The 20,636-nt window shown below is 42.1% G+C and overlaps 1 protein-coding gene across 2 annotated transcripts in view; it reads left to right on the plus strand.

Moving 5' to 3' along the window:
* The window catches only part of LOC113167986 (potassium voltage-gated channel subfamily D member 3-like), an 82,591-nt gene extending 63,950 nt beyond the window's left edge, over nucleotides 1-18,641 (plus strand). The window contains exons 3-8 of one of the 2 annotated variants that reach the window (XM_026368997.1): nucleotides 4,156-4,324; nucleotides 12,694-12,795; nucleotides 14,945-14,977; nucleotides 15,088-15,180; nucleotides 16,204-16,463; nucleotides 17,426-18,641. In XM_026368997.1, the coding sequence (XP_026224782.1) occupies nucleotides 4,156-4,324; nucleotides 12,694-12,795; nucleotides 14,945-14,977; nucleotides 15,088-15,180; nucleotides 16,204-16,463; nucleotides 17,426-17,600 (832 nt within the window). In that variant the 3' untranslated portion in view covers nucleotides 17,601-18,641. The remainder of the gene's footprint in view (nucleotides 1-4,155; nucleotides 4,325-12,693; nucleotides 12,796-14,944; nucleotides 14,978-15,087; nucleotides 15,181-16,203; nucleotides 16,464-17,425) is intronic. The other variant, XM_026368998.1, reaches the window with a different exon arrangement.
* Nucleotides 18,642-20,636: the final 1,995 nt, after the last annotated feature.

Below are 20,636 nucleotides of genomic sequence, written 5' to 3' on the forward strand. Positions count from 1 at the left end.
ACACAACTGAACACACAGCACATGTTACACATACAGTAGACATACAAACCCCCTCTCAAACATTAAATGCGTGGCCTCCTTCAGTACGTGATTTCAGGTCTCCGGGGGTCAGTCCTCTTGCAAGACGGTGTGGTCCAAACAGAATCACTTAGTGTGTATCTGAAGGGGACGGAGGAAAATTGCAGAGGAATCACATGGGGTTTGGTCTGTAAATAGAAACCCAACCCTCAATCCTTTGTAGCTCTTTGTCCTGGCTCTGTCCCTCTCTCTCTTTCTCCATCCCTCTCACTTTAGTTAGAGGCTTCCTATCTTGAATATATCAGTAAATACAATGATCTTGCTGGATGTACATAAAAATGCTTTATGATCCACACAGTGAAAACAGATTCCCACAATATTCATTGGTGACCCCTCTGAGTCCAGTTACTGTCATGCTCATAGTGTTGATGGCTTGTGGTACAACAAAACTATAACAACGCACATATTTATATAGAATTTGTATAAACAGTTGTTGAGTATTTAGTTTGATACTTTTATAATGTACCTGTGTTGCCTGCTGCGTTGATAAGCAGGTATTAGATATATGGAGGGGTGCACTGTGCTCTCCTGACCTGACATCATCATTAATCTGCGTGTCAGCTGTCTTACCATCTCTGATAAGCCCATCCATCACACATACCTTCATGAGAGCACTCAGTCCCACTCAGTACCTCCCAATCTGTCTTTCCTAGACTTTTATTAATAAATCCCGCAGAGACCCGGCCCTCCGCTGATGGGGTATGACAACCCTGACCAAGGACTGACCTGCTCACCAGACCTGGGTCTTTGTTTTTATTGAAACAGGACAAGACATGGAAGGCAAAGTAAAAATCTCCAGAACATTTACAAAGGAACAAGAAAGTAGAAGTTTTATCAGAGACTTTCAGCAGACTTATGGTTTGTGGGAGTGTGATAGGAGCAGGAATGGAGGGCAGAGAACAAAGAACAAGAGCAAAATTATGGGAGCACTGCATCTGCTGAGAAAATATCTTTCCCCCCAGTATAATTCTTTTAAATGCGTATCCATCTTCTTCCTTTCTGAGACATTTCCCTCCATCTCCACCCCGTTCCCCGCTTTGAGTACTGTCTTGCAGAGTCAGAAGCGGCTCCAGCATTCATCCTGGCAGGCAGGAGAGAAATTACACCTAACCTCACTTATGCACATGCACATCCTCGCACCATTTATTTAAGCGTTCTTTCTTTAGTGTGTGCAAAGCCCAACTTTATCTCTATGCCATGTATAATAGCTCAGAGATGGTATCAAAGACAGGCCAGCTTGACTAAATGGGAGCGGCAAAACGACTGTAGTATTAGCAGAGAAGGGCCTCTATCAGGCGATCTGATAGGATCACATTAAAGAAGGCTTGCAGATGAATATGATTAGCTTTTCACTCCTCCTAATGGAAACTTCTTCTGAAGAGGGGAGGAGATAAAAGGTTTTGTAGTGATAGGGCCTTTGTTCCACTGATGGGATTGTTATTGCCTAATTTGGGAATAAAAGCCATTAAAGTTCTTGGAAGGGACGATAAATGTTCTCTGTAAGTATACTCTCAGTTATGGTTGTGGACCAGCGGTTCACCGTGTGTGGGCAGAGCTTTGTTAATGCAAAAACCACACTCCACTTAAATGGCTTCACATCGGGCATGTGTGTTTTCATTTATTTTTTTTTTATTTTTTGTTTTTTGGCAAAGTCTGTGACTAACGAGTATGAATTTTCATCTCTTGTTTCATCGCTTTCTCTGAAATGAACCGAGTGTTGTTTTTGTGCGCGCGTGTGTGTGCCTTTGGTTCATGTGTGTCTGTGTGTTACCATTCTGCAGTTTTACTGTCTCCAACAGACTGTGACAGAAGTGCTTCATTAGATTATAAAACGACTATCATGAGCACAACTTCTTAAGCAGATTATTGTTCATTTATGGAGAGCCTCTGGGGTACTGTTTGCCAAGTCCTAAAATAACAACTAGTGCTGCTCTCTGTGATGCGACAAAGTGGACGGGGTTTCTTGATATATGTGAAACTAATACCCTTTAAGTATTGATGGGCTTCTTCTAGCTGTTTAATGCCTTTACTACACAAACAGCTTTATTTTCGTTTCGTTAGCTTGCTGTGAAACATGCCGTTAAAGCGGGACACAGCGGTGGTGAAGATTTCAGTTTTTAAATATGTTTTTACATTACATTACAGCTGATGAACATTTATAACTCCACATGTACAGACTGCTGTGTGTGCTGTGTGTGCTGTGTGTGCGTGTCTGAATGTGAGTTTTTGAGTGTTTGCCTACCACGGTGTGAAAATACCAAAAATAAATAAATAAAAATAGTGCGGACCGTGAACCGCTGTGCCGACCCCACATGGGGATAAACAAAAAGAAGGAGAAAATGACAAGCAAGGCATTCAGTCTTTTATTTACCTAGAAAAGCAGATATTATTTGAAACTAACTAACGTGCAAGCAGCATTTTTTCTACTGATCAGAGTGGTAGAAGTATGTTTACCAATTGTCTTTGTGCTTTAAGGGTGTTTTAGATGTACACTGTATATAACATATTACATTACAGGTTTTCAAACCTTCTCATCTGTAAGTAAATCCATAACTATGCAGTAAAGTCAAAGCGACTGAACAGTTGCCATGGCTCAATTTCCAGGTAGTGAAATTTTAAAGTAGTGTCAGTGTTTCTCAGCGCTGCGCTTAAATATTGTACTTGACTAGCTGAACTTTAAACCGCTGTTAGATGAAAGTACAACTCCACTTGTTTCCAAATACACATGTGAACTGTGAAGATGTGTGTGAACATTAGTATGCATGAGGGTAACCTCTCTCCCTCTCTGTAACTCCACCTATCAGTGGTTTATTCACAGCACAGCTCACTAACACCAGTACATCTCTCAGTTTTTACTGTTTCTGACATGTCACATCACTTCCTACAGGGACCGGCGTGACAAGACAGAGAAGAGACAGATTCCCTTGCATCATTTTGTCGCTGTCTATCTGGCTTTGCTTCTGCTGCTAATTTTCTTTTGCAGCCTTTCGGCGGCGACTAAACAGCAAATTTGCACTGGACATGTTCACTGACGAGTGTGTGCATTAATCATTATCTCACTTCTGTGTTTACCCAAGAGAATCTGCAATATACACACAGCGACATGTCTAACACACACACGCACAACATGCTCTGTACTAACAGTGCAGTGGCCGTCAGAGTCTAGCGGCTGCAACAGAGTTTGTCCAGATCACTGTGAAGGAGCTGTGTTAGAACTCGCTGCCGTATTGACGTAAACATAAAAACCTTTCAACAATCAGCCTTAAATAAATATTATCATGCTGGCGACTTAAGGGCTATTTGTTTCGTGCTTATTCCTAGCCTGGCTTGAAATTAGCACAAATAAATTTAGTAGAACTTCTTGTTTAGCTGGAAAACAAGAACAAATTACCTGCTCTTTTTATTCATGAATAAGAAATGAAGATCATTAGAAATAAAGGTTGCTTTTGCAGTCTAAGTTGGACGTTTGTAGCATTTGAATTTCTTTTTCTCTGTCTTCCAGTGTTGATTCCCGTAGTGGCTTCATCCTTGGAGGAAAAAAAAAAAAGGGATTTAATATAGTTATTGTAATTGTGTTTTCTGTCTTTGAACTCAAAAAGAGATCAGGTTTGACTTGCAAATATTTCAGATTGAATTGGGCTAAATTACTTTTGGGAAATGTCCCTGGCATTCACTATATTCTCCTCCTTCTCTTCTCTAAAGGTTAATAGTATCAGCTTTCAGAGAATGAGTCCGTGGACTTTACTTTGCCTTTCAGTGGTAGAAGCCGCTCTCTCTTTCTCTCGTGGGTGGGAAAGAGTCTGCAGGTCAACCTTTACTCTGGTGGCGATGTACATATGCGGCAGGAGAAGCATAACAAGGAAGATGAAAGGCTTATACGTGATGAATGAACAGGCAGCAAGCTGAGCTGCTTGACACTGTATGTGTGTCAGTGTCTGTCTGTGTGTTTGTCTGTGGGATGTCAATGACCTCCAGTGGGCTGTGCAGGACTAGAGGGGTGAGCTACCACAGAACGAGTTTATTAAATCCACATTAAACTACATTTTTCTCTTTCTCTCTCCCTGTCACCTCTCTCAGGTATGGAGACATGGTTCCTAAGACGATCGCAGGGAAGATCTTTGGTTCAATCTGCTCTCTCAGTGGTGTGCTGGTAATTGCCCTGCCTGTTCCTGTCATCGTGTCCAACTTTAGCCGCATCTATCACCAGAACCAGAGAGCAGACAAGCGGCGGGCGCAGAAGGTACAGGTGAACACAGTTTTATTTCCCTTCAACTGGGCCCCAGAGGGTTGGACCTCCAGACCTCCAGCTCAGAGGGGACTTTTGATATGTCTCTTCCCGAGAGGAGGGGACTCCACAGGGCCTAGGTCTTCCCTAAAACTAATATCCTCCCATCCATTATCTCAACCACTTTTCCTGTTAAGGGTGCTGTAAAAGTGCTGACCGCCACACCACCATGTCGCCCTCAAACTATGTGATATGAGGATAATGGATGTATAATGTATATTCACATTCCCAGCGATATGTGATACATATTCAGTGAATATCACCATATTTTAAATGGTCCTTCTTCCTTCACATGCATACCTAAACCCTGACCTTCCTGTTTTCCCTTTGCACTGTTTAAATAGTTCAGTTTCCCTCTCACCCAGAGAGATTTACCAGGTTAGCATAGAAAGTTATACTTCTACAGCAGGGGGAGACGCTCAAGCCCTCCCAATGTGACAAAATTAACCATTAAACTCCAGATATTGGATGCTTCTTCTAAATTAAGATATTGTAATGTATTTATATTGTATATCCACTTAATGCTTCTACTATTAGCGATAGCAAACCACAATATTTGGATGATGCTAAAAAGTCTCTATAAAGACATGCTATATTGCTTTTAAGCCATTAATAACATCGTCTAGGTTGCCAGGTTGAAAAAATTCATCCTCTAGTTGGTCGTTGATCTGCCAGTTCTTTAATTCATCAGGAAGACTCTCTAATCAAACACTTACCCAAAGAAATAGATTAGCTGGATTATTGAATGTTTGAGTCATAAATATTTAATGAGATGGTGCAAGAATTAAGATTTGACTTTCAAGGGAGTGCACTGGTAGCCTAATGGTTCATACACATGCCAAATAACCGTAACACCCCCGGAAAAATATCTTCAAACCAACCCATCCCTTAAATTTCACAACCTTAAACGGTGTAAAGCCAAATCCAAAGCCAGTCAAAGATGTAAATAACCACCGTTTTCCCCTTTTTGCAGGATTTTCCTTGTTGGTCTGTCCTTGTGAGGAGATTTTATCTTTGTATTGCAATAAAATCCTACGCAGGGACAAATTCAGATATGGATTATGTAAACGCGTGTTGAAACTGTGGGAGGTTTAAAGATCCTATCTTCCTTTAGCTTAACAGTCCAGCCCTCAGACCATGGAGCGATGTGTCAATGAACCAAGCTGGGTAGCAGCATCGGCTGACGCACATAAAAAACTGAGCTGTAATCATGGTTTGAGGGCAAGCCTTCTCGAGATGGATTATAGCGTGTTTGTTTGGATCTGACAGACCAGCGCCGCACTGACACATATTTTCAGAGTGCATTCCTCTCGCTCATCACTCCGGTCCACACCTTTCTAACCACAGCCTTTTTTTTTTCCACCATTTCTCTTCTTTCTCTTCCAACTCGCCTCTGCTCCTCTGCCTCCATCCATTTTCTCACAACCCCCACCACCCTGTCTGTGATTACTGCCATCCATCTCGGCACATGCACTCTGGTTGTAGGTTAAATCTGTTTAAAGTCCTGCAGTTCGACCGTGACCCGACCGCTGCCCGGTTTTAACTAACCATAACCTCATCTGAAAAGCAAGACTCTGGTGTAACGCCGACATGGGGAGGGAAAGAGTCAGAGAAGGGATTCAAATAAGGTTGGAGGGTTTGGAATGGGATCTAGGTTGGAAACAGGTTGGAAATGATGTGCTGACACAGAAATGAGAGAGCAGAGGAGCAGTGACAAGGAAGGCCAGAGGGAAAGGAGGGAGCAGGGGGAGCGTCGAAAGGGGGCAGAGCTGAAGGCGACGTGTGTCCTGACGCTGTGCTCTTTCCTGAAATAGCCATCAGCCCACTGAGGCGCTGGCTGCCTGGAAGGTGTGTGTCTGTCTATCTGCTTGTGTATGTAGAATATGTGCATCTGTTTGAGTGCATAAATCCATGTCTCTCCCACCATACTTCCTGTCAGTTTAGTTCTGACCTTCGCCTGTCCCGCCTTCCTGCGCGTTCGCCGCTGAGCCGCAGTGTGGTGCAGTGTCCCAAACAGCACTCAGTACCAGACACTCAGACCTCTCAAGTACCCACCAACTGACCAGTGTACCATGACTCTACTGTCGTCATTAACCAGTACTAAATTACTCCCTCAGGCGCTTGAATTACCTCCCTGTCTTGCCTGCAGTGAAGTCAGCAATTTGCTCAAGCACCCATACATCCAGCAGATAGGTTTTCACCATTTCATAACAGCATGACTCAGATGTCTTATCATTGCATCCATAATAATATTCCAGCTGGATGCCTTGATCACAGAGAGATTCATTACTACATCAAATCAAGGTCCAAGTGCCAAGGATGATGATAAGTTTGTAAATGTGATATTTCGGAGTATTTAGAACATGCAATCTGTGTACCGTCTCCATCTTTAATTAGCCCGCAGGATTAAGTGTTGCTTAGCATTTAAGCTTCTGTGCTTAAAACCAGCGGAGCACGTCTTGAATTACATATTGTACTAGCTTTAGTGGTAGAGGCTGTGAAAATTACTAGATTCTGTGCCCCAGCTGGATGTTGGCTAAAACACCGTTTCCTGTCTGTCTAATATTGTTTTATTGACAGTTCATTACTCAGTCCCAGACAGAGATCTCAAAAACTGCTGGATGGATGAAGTCCATGGTTCCTGAATGGTGAATCGTAAAGAGTTTAGTAATCTTTATGATATGATATTAGATGGATTGCCCTTGAATTGTGTAAATGAATTAATAAAAGGGCTGAGTTGCAATAATATGTTTAGCAAGTGTTATTATGCGTGGTTAATCGTACCTGCTAAACACAAACACGTTAAAATTGCATCCTGATGTTAGCATTTGAGTCAAAGCGTCGCAGGGCCCGAGAACAGCTGTAGGCACTTAGACTTGTTTTATCATTTGTATCAACTGAAAATGGGCCTTTATACCAACTGCTGCTGACATGTGTTCAGCTCAGGGCCGTTACATCACATTAATTGAATGACACCAATTTGGCCGACACCAGTGTTTAATGCTATGAGCGATCGTTTCCTCCGTGCAGAGGGTGTATGATAGAGTCATTATTGTGGCATAGTCCACAATTTCTCTGTTAATGACAACTGATCTTTAATGCCCCACCCAAATCATAAATTACTCATACACGCCATATCCCTAAATGCCCGATTACTACCCACTAAATAGCATGTAGTGTTCTTCAATGCTCCATAACCTTAATGACACATGACCTTTGCAGCCATTAAGCCAACCATTTAGCAAGTGTCACTGGTCATTTAGCAAAATGTCATTTGCTCAGGGTTTATTGCCTGCATGCGGATATATTTCACAGAAAATCCATTCTTCCTCAGATCATTTCTTAGAATAAGACTATGTTTAACTGAGAGTAAAATAGGATGTAGCTGTTCAAGATTGCTTTTCGTAGTACTTAAACGGTGAGGGGAGATCAGGCAGGAGGAAAAGGAGGGGGAACCGAGAAGAGAGAGTTAGTGCACCATTTGTGCCTCAGCTTTTTCCAGATTATTTCTCTCCCTATATGCTTCTACCCCTCCACCCCCATTCACATCCATCTTTATTCTATTTTTTTTTTTTTTTCTGGAATCTCATCCATCTATCGGCAGAGAGAGGGCTCCTGTCTCACTACACAAAGGAAAGATGCACAAGGATGCCACGAGTTGCTGTGTGTCAAGAAAGTACACACAGCTGAGAAACAGGCGTATTAGTAGTAATTAGAATAATACACCCGAGTAAGGGCAAGATATAAATGGAGAATCAAAAATGGTAAGTACAAGAGGGGGCAGGAGAGTGTCATTGCTTGACTCTATATGAATATAATGTCCTAGCTTGATTGATGTGTGACACAGGAGTCATACAGTAATAGGCAGCAAGGGTTACAGTGAAAGTCACGTGTTCTCTGTTGTTTTGATAATAAATTACAGAAAAAAAGTGCCATTATCAGTTAAATTTTTTATTTTTGGTCTTCAAACAGGAATCAAATTATGTGTGTGGAAATAGTCAATTCTCAATTTTGTCTCTATTTTTGTTGTGATGAGATGTAATCATAAGGAAAATGCCATGCGTTTGTACTGTACATGGTTGGTTGACGTTGTCAGCTGAGTCAGACATAAACAACATAGCCTTAGAGGAAATATGCAGATTTATTGCAGGCAACAGACTGAATTGAATATAATGATGTCTCCAATGTGTTATCTAGCCAGTTTGGAATGAGCCGTTGTTTTTCTGAGAGGAATCCTGCATATCTTGTCCAAACACATGTCAGGTTCATGTAGTGGAATCAGGCGGTTTAAACATACACGTAAACATGTCATTTGTCCCCTTAAAGGAGAACAAAACCCATGTGTCGTTTCTGTGGAAACCCATAATGCACTTCTACGTCCATGGTTCCATTTTCATGGAATGACAACAAAAACATCAATTTTCCCTTTTTTATTTCCCAGTTTCTTAACAGAAGCCAGAAAATAGCTTGTTTTCCAGTTTTGTCATTCATATAAAAAATTGTACATTTCCATATCTTTGAGGAACCTGTTGGTTCTTGCATAGAGGGTTAAACATGTCTTGGTTTGTTTGTGTTATGCAAATAAACCAAATACTATAAGCTGCCCAAGAATATACTCCACAACAACAACAGGTATTTGGCTTGAGAGTACTACATCTAGCCTCAGGTGTGGAGCTGCACAGTTTATCCATAACTCTCATTGTTTGTTTCCCATGAATGTTCGTCCTCCTGTGAAAATGTATTAAACTGCTTTGTCTTTTTCTCTACATTGATAGTCTTGCTCAGTTGTCCTTAAACTTAGTGAACAGTAAAATTACCATCTGTTGCTGCTCAAGAGCACTTTATTTGCTCAGGTCTAACATGGCACAAACAAAACAACAACACATGTTCTTTTGTCTCTCTCTCTCTCTCTCTGTCTTGCTTGTGCCACCCTTTGCTCTAAATCATCTCACTATTGTTTTTAGCCCTGGCTCAGAAGATTTGAAGTCACAAGTTGGAGATGGCTTCTGGGAGAGTGTTTTGCCCTTCTAGACAATCAATAAAGTCGTTCTCACATTGCGAGACGAGCAAAAAGACAGATGGAAGGATGATAAGAGGGCAGTTCACCGAAGAAGGTCAAGAGTTCTGCTATGAATGATGTCCTTTGTAAGAAAAACATCCTCAACATCAGCATCACGGTAGCTTGCAGTGAAGAGCTGTGCCTTTCTCTATAAAGACGAGGTAATCCAGGCTTAGCCAAGGTATTTTGTCTCTGAGTGGTGTTAGTCTGAGGTTAAGCTGTCTTTGCTACAGAGGCCAATATCTGTGGACCAGAGGTGTGATTTCCTCTGAATCGATTCTTGCCTTCACCAAGTCCCGGCTGGATTTCCTAAAAGTCAGTTTTTTCCCAAACTCCTCTCCTCGTTTTTTTCTCTTTCTAGCTTCTATTGTGTTTCTCTCTCACTCTCTGTATCTTTGTCGGTCTTGTTTGTGTGTTTTGTTGCACCTCTAAGGACATAACAGACTTACTTCCTTGTGACAGAAATGCCAGGGTTGTATAAAAGCAAGTTTTAAGAAGAGTGGCCGCTGCGACTCTTGCATGGCAATTTGTATTTGTGTTTGTGTATGTGTGTGTGCGCGGGGGGGGGGGGGCTTCCTCATCAGATGGTCTCCTTCACTTGTATGGTTCCAAGGCAGGCCTGAGGCAGAACCTAATCTGGTCTCATAGGTCGATTGCTCCACTTTTCACTCAGCCAGATCCTATATAGGGAACCCAGCAAAGCTGTAAATCACAAGGTGCCATGAATTTTTTAACTTTCACTTTCAACTAAAACATTAACTTCTAACAAAACTTCCTGGCAATGCTCAGCGGAGCATGGCACGGGAGCTGAGTGGATACATAGCGTTTTTTAATCATTTGAGAACATGCCAGTTTAGATCCCTCAGCTGGCAGCAAATGGTGTTAAAATGAAGCATTCGTGCTGGCTTGCATCCTATAGCTATAATCTTTAAAGTGTGATTGATCCTAAATCGCGGCTCCATGGCAGTAAGAAGCGGAACAAAGAGGAAAAAAATGTGTTTGGATCAGTTTTTCTGGCCCTTGGGTGTGTGAAAACATCTGGAGTGTTTTAAGCAGTGTTACTGAGCATCACTATTTTGATAGCTGGTATGCACAGGTTACTTTTCCAAGTTGTAATTTTGAAGTCACACTGAAATTAAATTGCTTCTTTGTCTGCTACAGTAAATACAATTGCTTAGTAAATGAGAGAATTTGACAGTTTGCATCTTTTGGTATAACTATCTGCCTTAATTCATATGAATTGTTCTGTGCCTATGTAGATGGACAACATGTTTCCATGTGGCCAATCAATTGGCTTAAATTAAAATCTGTTTTTTATAAAACAGTAAACTCACCAGAACATCAGGAACACCTCCTTTCTGACAGTTTCAACAAAAACTCCTTATACCTTATAAAAGTAGGATACATAGCAGAGCTGCTGTGATGGATTGTATTCGATTGTGCAAATGTGCCTAATAAAATAGCCAGTGAGTGACTGTGGGTGCACCTGTGTGAAGAAACGTGTAGCAGATACACTTCTTGGCCACCCTGCCTTCAACATAGTATTCTGCGTGCAATAGGTGAAGATGTTCATGAAAGCCCTGTGTCCATGGTTTCCTTATACTTCTGTGTGCTCTCAATGATGCTTCAGCAGCAATTCAGGCTCAATCTGTCATGCTGTGGCTCTGCCTGAAAACACAGATGGGCTTTAGACACAAGCACCCAGGTCCCAGAGGTCCCAGGAATCTATCAGGGAGCTGCAGAAGTAGATTTAATCTTGCGAGACATGTTCTTAACATCCCCTCCATTACCCCTGCGCTGCCTGGCAACCGTCGCAACAGTCACAGGCTCCTGTTTGTATGGTGGCCCCAGAGAGACTATCCCATTGGCCGCGCACAATGCCAGAACATAAGCACGGGGTTATCCCAAAGGCCTGTGGAAATGCTGTGTCAGCACATGCATAGGTGTTAGTCTGTGAGGGCACAAAGCAAGTGACAGGAACTTGTTAAGGACAGCGGTAGTGCAAGTAGAACTAAAGCTACCACACTATAGCTTGACTGTTGTGCTCGTATGTGGTCGCATGCACCCCTGTTTCTCTCCCCTGCCTCCCTTTAAATCACTAAATCACAGCATGAGCTACCTGCAGGTCAACCAACTATTACCATGTTTTAAATGAAACTCAAGTGAGAGGATGAACTTGAATTACCATACATTAGCATACTCTCACTGAGCCAGGTATTATGTATGGCTTGTATGTATATGTATGTAAATTCAGCCACAAAGATGGAGTATGCATGCAAAAAGACATATAGAGATATGCAAACACACATCCACACACTCAATTAACCTCCCAGTGGTGCACGGGCTCCCTACGATTGCCTGCTCATTTACACAGCACACTGCTGATTTATCTTCAATGAATCCGTCATTCTGTTGTAATGAGCAGACAGCAAAACCACAGAAACATACGCGCTCTGTAGCTGCGCCGAGCCTGACACCCAACTCTTGACGTTGATGGGAAAATGGCAGGTCTATGAGGAGTGAGTGACTCAGATTACATATACCCTGTACGAGCAGTTGTTCTTGTAACTGAGAGATTTATAGAGAGCCTCATTTTCACACAGACCCATGTACGCAAAACTAATACTCTAATGTTTTTACAGACATTTAGTAGCATCAGTATCTGTTCATATTCTTTGTATTCCTCCCCTTCTTGTTCATCTCTGCTGCTGACGCCACACAGGAGAGATTTGACAGTGTGAAGGATAAAGGGGAGACTGAGAACAAGAGACTGGACCGTGCACCAACCATGCCGTGCGGGCTTGATGACTATAGATGCATTTAAGCCGACATGAACATAATGGCGAGCATAGGAGTAAAGATGTAAAGCTTTATGGGCCTGGACACTTCGTAGATTTATTATACAAAACAAAACCACTAACACAGCAGCACAAACGCAGCCCAAATAAACAGAATCCAGCATGTTAAATACATTATGACACTTAGCTGCTTAATTCATACAGGATTTACCTGCTCTGGCTCATAGCGGCTGCTCCAACTGATTTTCAACCTAAGAAATGCGTTGTCACCGTAAATCATTCATAGACATCAAAGGAGATCAGAGTGAATGCTTCAATAAGCACATGACGGGTTCATCTATATGATCACAGCTAAAATATTAAGCATGTGAAAGTGCTGGAGCTCGAATCAGTGGGATGTACTGCATTAGGACGTGGAATGTGGTGTCGGCACTGACTAACAGGTGCCTTCTCTGATCTCTCGTACTTTGCAGAAAGCCCGCTTGGCCAGGATACGAATATCCAAGACTGGAAGCTCCAGTGCCTTCCTCCACAGCAAGCGCAACGGCCTGTTCAACGAAGCTCTAGAACTCACGGTGAGAAAAGCCTCTGCACCACCCAGAGACCACATATGCTTCCTCGAGGCCTGGTCATGGTTTTACTCAAGATTATGTAACTTTTTGACTGTTGCCAAAGAAAGCCTGACTGTCTGCATGTACTCGGAAAAATAGTTCGGAGGATTCATATCCCTGGACGCAGGCTTTGCTTGTGCCTCTGTTAATTGTCAGTTCTTAGAATGCATCCAGCATCCATGTCCGGGCAGCTCACTGTGATCTCATTCGATAAGCGCCACTTCTAATGTGAGCATCCCTGAGCTCAGCTGCCCAGCTGAGGAACAGGCTTTAGGCAATGCAGCAGGAAATGTAAACACAACTCAAGGATGTTCCGTGCTTTGCCAAAATGTTGCAGTTCACAAGCAGTATAGTGGCCTGAGGGTGACACAGTGCAAAAACAAAAACAAGTCCTTCCTCCCTCTCCATCTCTCTCTCTCTCTCTCTCTCTCTCTCTCTCTCTCTCTCTCTCTCTCTCTCTCTCTCTCTCTCTCTCTCTCTCTCTCTCTCGCTCTCTCTCTCTCTCTCTCTCACTCCCTTTTCAGTTGCAGTGGTGAAGACAGAATCAGAATGGCACCAGTGCTTATACTCATGCTGTGGCTGAATAATGCATTAAATTCATATGGAAAGTGCCTTAAGATAGTATACTGTATCCTGTATACTGCAGGACTGCAGTGTTATTTTTATATATAATTCAGTATGGAAGATATGTAGGTTTTATATCTGTTTTATCATCTTCCATTTAAAGTATCATGGATTTAACTTGACCATACAGTAAATACCAACTACTAAAGTTGCACTTTAAATTGTAAGATTACTAGGTGACTCTAGTTCATAGGTTCATACAGCATATGCCAGTTCAATAAAATGTCAACTGTAAAGCAGCAATCAACATGCGACGAGCACAGCGCCATGCAGTGTGACAGAGTGCGTTTTGTCACTGTGCGGATCAAGCTGTTTCCGCTCTCTACAGTATGGTCGCCACCCGGGTGGGGAGCCAATGCCGCCTCCAAACTGACTGCAATGATGGTCTTGCAGTTGCACGTATACAAAGAGACAGAAATAACTCCAGCTAAACACCAGTGTTTTACTGCTGTGTTATAAGATTAGCAGCGTGAACACAGGTGAGCTGGCTCCGATGCAAGTGGAGTCATCAGAGCAGGAACAAAACTTCTCAGCAAAGTTCCTGCTCGTAAGCAACAGCCACCTGCTTAACATACAGAAAATGTGTACTACAAATCTTCTAAACACTGCATTAGAGGTGCCTTTTGGCAGTGCTGTGGAGCATGCAGGATCAGGGCAATATATTTTGGCTTTGTTTTGTTATAAACAGCTCAACTTGAGACTCAACTGGGAAATACTGATGCAACCTATTGAAAGTCTGTATATGTGAAGCTTTGCTGTACTTCTGACATGAGCAATGAAAGCATCCTGCAGTACACTGAATTGACCGTCTTCCTTGGCTCAAGCTGAGACTATTGTATGTATAATAATAATAATGATCCAGGTTAATCTGTGTTGTCTGAGTAGCAGCTCTTCTAAAAAGCTTACTTAGATAAATATATGGACTGTCTATATAATTAAATTTTAAAGACATTAAAATTTAAGGATATTTAAAAATTGAAATCTTGCATGTAGTATTCTGCTAAATTACTACTGTAACTATTATTTTATGATATAAATGTATCCTAAACCAAACAATTTATCACAGTCCTTTTTTGCTGCCCAATCCAAACCATTACGGAGCTAGTTCATACACCTACTCATTCATAAACACATGAAGAAACGTGCAAACAGGCCACGTATGAAAAATAAGGGATATGGAAAACAAGTAATTAACGAGTTGCCTGTAGCCGGTCTTTGCAATAACAGAGATGCAGGCAAAATGTCACAATGAAAATGTTTGAGTTGTATACCCCATACCCTTTAGGGGTATGTTGTGCTAGAAGTCTCCCTTCTAGCACAGATCAATGCACTCGCTCTACTGATCTTAACAGACATGGCTGTCAGGATCAAAATGGCAGTGATCCCAGTGTCTGACTGTGGCCCCTTACCGCTTTTCTCAGTGCTCAACTGTGAACACTAGTAAAACTCTACCTGTCTGTTCTCCTTTTGTCTCCTTCTCCAACTGAAGCAACTTCCATACAAGATGAACCTTTCAGATCAGGTACTGAGACAGCAGCCGGCCGCACACCTCCTACATCTGATTAGTGTCTTCCTAAAAGAAAAACGTAGCATAGAACAAATTTTCTGTGCGTGTCCGTGTGTGTTTTACAGAGTTCCACCGAGGACGACCAGCGGTTAAGTAAGTCTACCTCTCTATTAGAGAGCCAGCACCACCACCTGCTGCACTGTCTGGAGAAAACCACTGTGAGTGCATATATACATCCAGCTTTGTTTTTTAACTTGATAATATCTTTGATGATGTCTGTGTGATAATAAATCAGAGCAATGAACACTTTAGTTTTCTTTATGGAATCACATACATTTCAGTTTTGTATATTTAAACATTTTAATTTCAGGATAAAACCCCAAACGGTGCAGTCATCCATACTTTTCTCTCATTGCTCACTCATTAGGTAATAGTAACTGACAGCCAGGCATAATGTGTGTATAGCTACAGTGTTTGTAAGTGCATGGTTAAGTGCAGCTCACTGTAGCGTGATGTCCTGTACATTACATTTCCCTTATGGTACGCTCTTCTGCCTATATGTCATATAGCAGCACTATCTGTGTCAGCCTTGCATAATTCAGAACATAACAAATAAAAGAATTTGTCGTGCCCCTCATGCACAGACGTGTCCAGACTTTCTATTCTTCACACTGCAGATATGAAAAAATGGACCACACGAAGGCCAGTATGAATGTACAGTCATTTAAACCTGCAGTAACACGTCGGACACTTAAGGGCAGCTGAAACGAGCTGTAGCACAGACTTCAGGTTTAAGAGTAGCACCATTAGTTCATTTGGAGCCACGTTTATGTCCATCCACTATGGATAGAAGGTGAATATTCAGTCTTTTTTTGTAGCTCAGTTTTGCTTACATGAACTCCTAAATATCTGACACTTTAGCTGCTAAATGTTCAACTATGCTCAGCAGCCAGAGAACATGTTATATTATTATATTGATTTATATAAATCAATAGATATATACCAAATCACAAATACAGTGTTTTGAATGTGGTCATGCACACACACACACACACACACAAACTCATCACACATAGCCATGCATACGTAGATTCAAAACAATGACACCTTCTCAGGCTGTGAATCAGAAAGTGAGTGATGATATACTCATGAATGTAATGTAAGTCACTTCTTTTTTTCTGACTCTGTCTCTCGCTCCTTCTCCCTTGGCTTGTTCTCTTTGTCTTTTTATTTTTTTGTAGAATCATGAGTTTGTGGATGAGCAGTACTACCAGCAGAGCTACCTGGAGGCGGGGCTGCAGAATTACCCCTCTAGGAGCCCCTCACTCTCCAGCCAAGACGGCGTCACGGGCACATGCTGCACCCGCCGAAGCAAGAAGCACCACAGCCCTTTACCGAACGCCAGCGCCCCAGCGCATATACAGCCTTTGACACAGACGCACACACACCAACAAGGCTTGCAGGAGCTCAGCACCATCCACATCCAGCCACTCAGCACCAGGTACGACCACGAGCCCCAGAGGGCGCTACAAAAAGACCCCATTATACTCAGGTTGGGGTGCAGTGGTTCTTCTGAAATCACTTTGAAGTAAAATGCACCCTTGGTTATTCAGATGTATAATAAGAAATCTCAGATGATGTGTTTCTTTGTGTCTGTGTTATTTGGCTGTAACACACTCAAAATCGAAATTCGACTGTAGTGCAACATCTTAGCAAGAACCACCAGCTAAAATTAGCCTGATTATTTTAGTCATCTGTGAATCTGACCAGCGCTTTTTTTTTTTTTTTTATCTGGCTGAAGTATGGGAAACATGTTTAGTTTAGGGACTGTATTTAGGGACTCACATTTTTTCCCATGAGTCACTGTTTACTTTGTTGCCCTGTTGTTTGCTAGAAAAGGCTGCAGACCATTTCATGAGCAGCTGAAAGCTGTGCAGAGCTACAGAGATGGTGTTTGGCACCACCAGCGCCCTATTACCATTACTCTGAATCATTTGGTCAGAATGGTAATGTTCACTTTGTCACACTGGCGTAGTAAAAGTCTACCTGTCTGCTTTCCCTTTGTGTCCTTCTCCAACTGCAGCAACATCCATGCAAGCCAAACCTTTTAGATCTGGTACTGGGACACCAGCGGGTAGTGGACATGTCGTTAGAAATACATTTGACCATGTGATTTGTTGGCTCAGTATAAAATATAGTTTAGTAGAGCTTTTAAAAATACAGACCCCAGGGATTTTTGGATAAGTCACGCTGACTTATACACACTAATAGAGGATTTTCTTGGGTTTGTTCCTTTCGAAAGCAGTGTATGGGCTTAACGGCGTCAAGTAAAGGCACCTCAGAAGAAACAGTGAATGAACAGAGGAGGCGAACTGGTCTCGGCTCCCAACCTGATTAACATTTGGTGAAATAATCAGATCTTGTCCAACTATCCTAACTATTTTCTTACCGCCTTTATTACAGCCGCTCCAGTCTGAACATGCGTGTAGACGACCTAGCACCCCTGAACTGCCAGAGCAGCCAGATCACCACAGCTATCATCAGCATTCCCACACCGCCAGTGACGACTCCGGAGGGCGATGCTCACCTGCCCGCAGGCCCCACCCACCAAAACATTGTGAAGGTGTCCGCACTGTGAAGACTATGGAGTGCAGGCGCGTCACACAGAAAGACATATAAAGACTCATGGAGGCAGACTGAGGGACAGGAGGAGGACTGGTAATGATGGAGGAGAAGGCGTTCAGAGTCCTGGTCTGGCTGTGGTGGAGCCTGCCCTCTGCTGGACATGTACTGTAATGACACGGGCTCCCTGTACAGACGGAGGATGGCTTTTACTTACAGTGATCGGGTTGAGCACGAGTGTGTGGGGATGTATGCGAGTGCGCGCGTGGACGAAAAGGGTGAGGAATGTGTGTGGGGAGTCATTTTAGAAGAAGAGGCGAGTGAGAGTGTGCACGCACGTGTGTCAGGGATGAGTCCCCAGTGTCACCTTCCGCCTTGTTCACTAACTTTCACTTCAGTTTGACTCTTATGATATTTTTAGTTGGAGAAATAAGAGAATTGAAAGGGAATGAAAAAACAAAAACAACAACACATAATCAACTTTTTTCTTTATCTCTCTCCTTATTTGAACCCTGCCCTTTGGGTTTTTGTGTCATTCCGGTCCACCAATAAGCCGCCACTCCTTTTCAGGTCCAGTATTATTCCACCTGAGTGAAACTTCTTTAAAACATGAAATACGGTTGGTGTGCCTGTGCTGGGCGTCACCCGGTGAGTTTCAGATTTGTGAGTGAGCGTGTGTGACGTTTTGCTAGCTAGAGGATTTGTGGTGTTTTGAATAGGAGGTACGTGCCTGTATGAGTGAATGTGTTCGTCTCAGTTGATCGAAAACTTGTTTCAACTCTTCTGGAAGTCTCTACGGCTCAGTATATGGTATATTTGACTAGCTGCCACTCTGAAGGGTTCATTGCACATATTTCTCTCTGAAATTCTCAGCTGTAAGCCTTTCTACACGTAATGTGCCTGTTATGCTGGAGTAAAAAAAAAGAGATTTATTTGTTTTTAGCTTTCTGAATTCCCCCTCCCCCACCCCGACTTATTTTCCTTTTTGGCTCCTATAGCCCAACGGACCTCAAATAAATGATTCTCTAACACAAACCAAAAAAAAAAAAAAAGAAAAGAGTACATTTTCAATTTAAACCACAACAAGTAAAAGCACAAGGTGTTTGCTGAGAATTTCTGACATGAATCTGTCCTGAGCCCAGGTTCTTTGTGAATATTGTTAATAGAATATTTTGTAATATTTGACCATTGTTTGGCAGAACCAGTGAAGCTGTCTTCTTGTTCTCTCTCTCTTCTTGTTGTTGTCCTGTTGTATCCCTACCTCCTGTGTGAATAACAGTATGCTTTCAGTAGTCTTTCTAGCTGTCGACGTTTTTTCTTCCCCAAAAACTCAGCAGGCATTTTTAAAAGTTGTTGAGTATGTGTACTCTATGTGGTTAGGAAAACTTGGTGTTTGTACTTTTTGTCCTCCTTGGTGTTTCAAAGGATTTTTATTTATCTTCTGGAGAACTTAGTGCAGGGAAGTCTGTTGCGACGGTGGCCACAGAGTTTTGGAGGACAGCCGGATGAGCCCTCCACAGATCTGTCACCAAAAACATGAGCAGTTCTGTCGGTTCTCTGAACTCACAGACCCGCAGTGTAACTTTAGTACGACTTATCATCAGATCCCATCAAAGCTGACCTTTGTAATTATGGACGGTAACCTTTTAGGTCTGACAACCTCCTAGCTGATGCCTCTACGTTGGCCTTTTTTTGAATGTCATTCCGCGTCCGATAGCTCCAAAGGCAGTTAGATCAGTCTTGAGTTGAATAAGACCAAGCGCCCAATTCTTATACACATAGATGAAATAAAATGTTGATCAAGCGCACACATACAGGGCTACAGATGCACCAGTATATCGATATACTGTCCATATCAGCCAAGAGCATATTTCAAAAGCAATACTGGAATTGGTCTAATGTTATATCTGCCCATATGTAGCTGAGGGGTTTTTTCCTATAGAAGTAGACTGTATTTAAATCTGCCAAACTAGCAGCAAAATGTACCATGGTCTTTTGTAAAAAAATAAATAAATAAAACACAAAAAAAAAGGATTTAATTACCATAAGATGGACACATCTAAAAGCTTTTACACATGCATTTGTACTAAGACTTACAATCAGTGCATATCCTCATCATATCAGCCCATTTGGGTGGAAATATATAGCATATTTGTACCATATCAGTGCATCACTACACCAGACCCTAAGGTCCTTTAGACGCCTCCGTTGTGCTTTAGTTCTCTCTCTCTCTCTCTCATCCTGTTATTAGTAAAACCCAAAGAAAGTCAAGAATATTCCTCAGCTGGAACAGGGTGTGTTTTATTCCTCGTAGTGACGTAGTACTACTGCTGGTAATTTAGTACTGTAAACGGTGACAGCGGCTGCCTAGATGCAATATTAGTGTTTAGTGAACTGTGCGCAAATCACCTGGAGTAGAAAAGACAAAAAAATAATAATGAAAAGAAGACGACGACGACGACAAGCACAGACAGGCAGAGCTTTTGTGTACTTTTAACAACGGGGTTAAAGACATTAAGCTCATGTTCACAGCATCAAATCCAACATTTAGAATATGTGGAAAACAACAATAAGGATATGACATAGGTAACAGCAGAAGTGAGGTTCCCTGTAATATCTTTTTTTTTATTTTATTTATTTCTTTTTTTTTTTTTGCTATGACAGTGATTTAACGTGATTTCTTTCCTGCTTCCCTGTTTCAAGACAGGTTGTTTTGTGTCAGCTGCACTTTCAAACTGACACAGTTTGAATTATTATGTAAGCATATTTCTGCTCAAAGTGTCTACAGATTGCATTTTTTTTTTATTTCCAAACTACAAAAACAGAGGTCTGTGATTGTGTTTGTGTCTCTTTCTCTGTTACGTATTCTCCTTTGTCTTTTTTCTGGGCTCTGCCACTTTTCCCGCTCACTCTTTGCTTTGCCCCACTATGCCACCTGTCGTTGTTGAGAGTACTGCTGTGCGTATCTTGTCAGGTGTTGGATATTATTTATGACTTTGTCTTGTGTCCCGACTGTGAAACGCCTGATAAAACATCTATATCTGCCACAAAT

The sequence above is a fragment of the Anabas testudineus genome, chromosome 7, assembly GCF_900324465.2.
Source record: "Anabas testudineus chromosome 7, fAnaTes1.2, whole genome shotgun sequence".
NCBI lineage: Eukaryota > Metazoa > Chordata > Actinopteri > Anabantiformes > Anabantidae > Anabas > Anabas testudineus.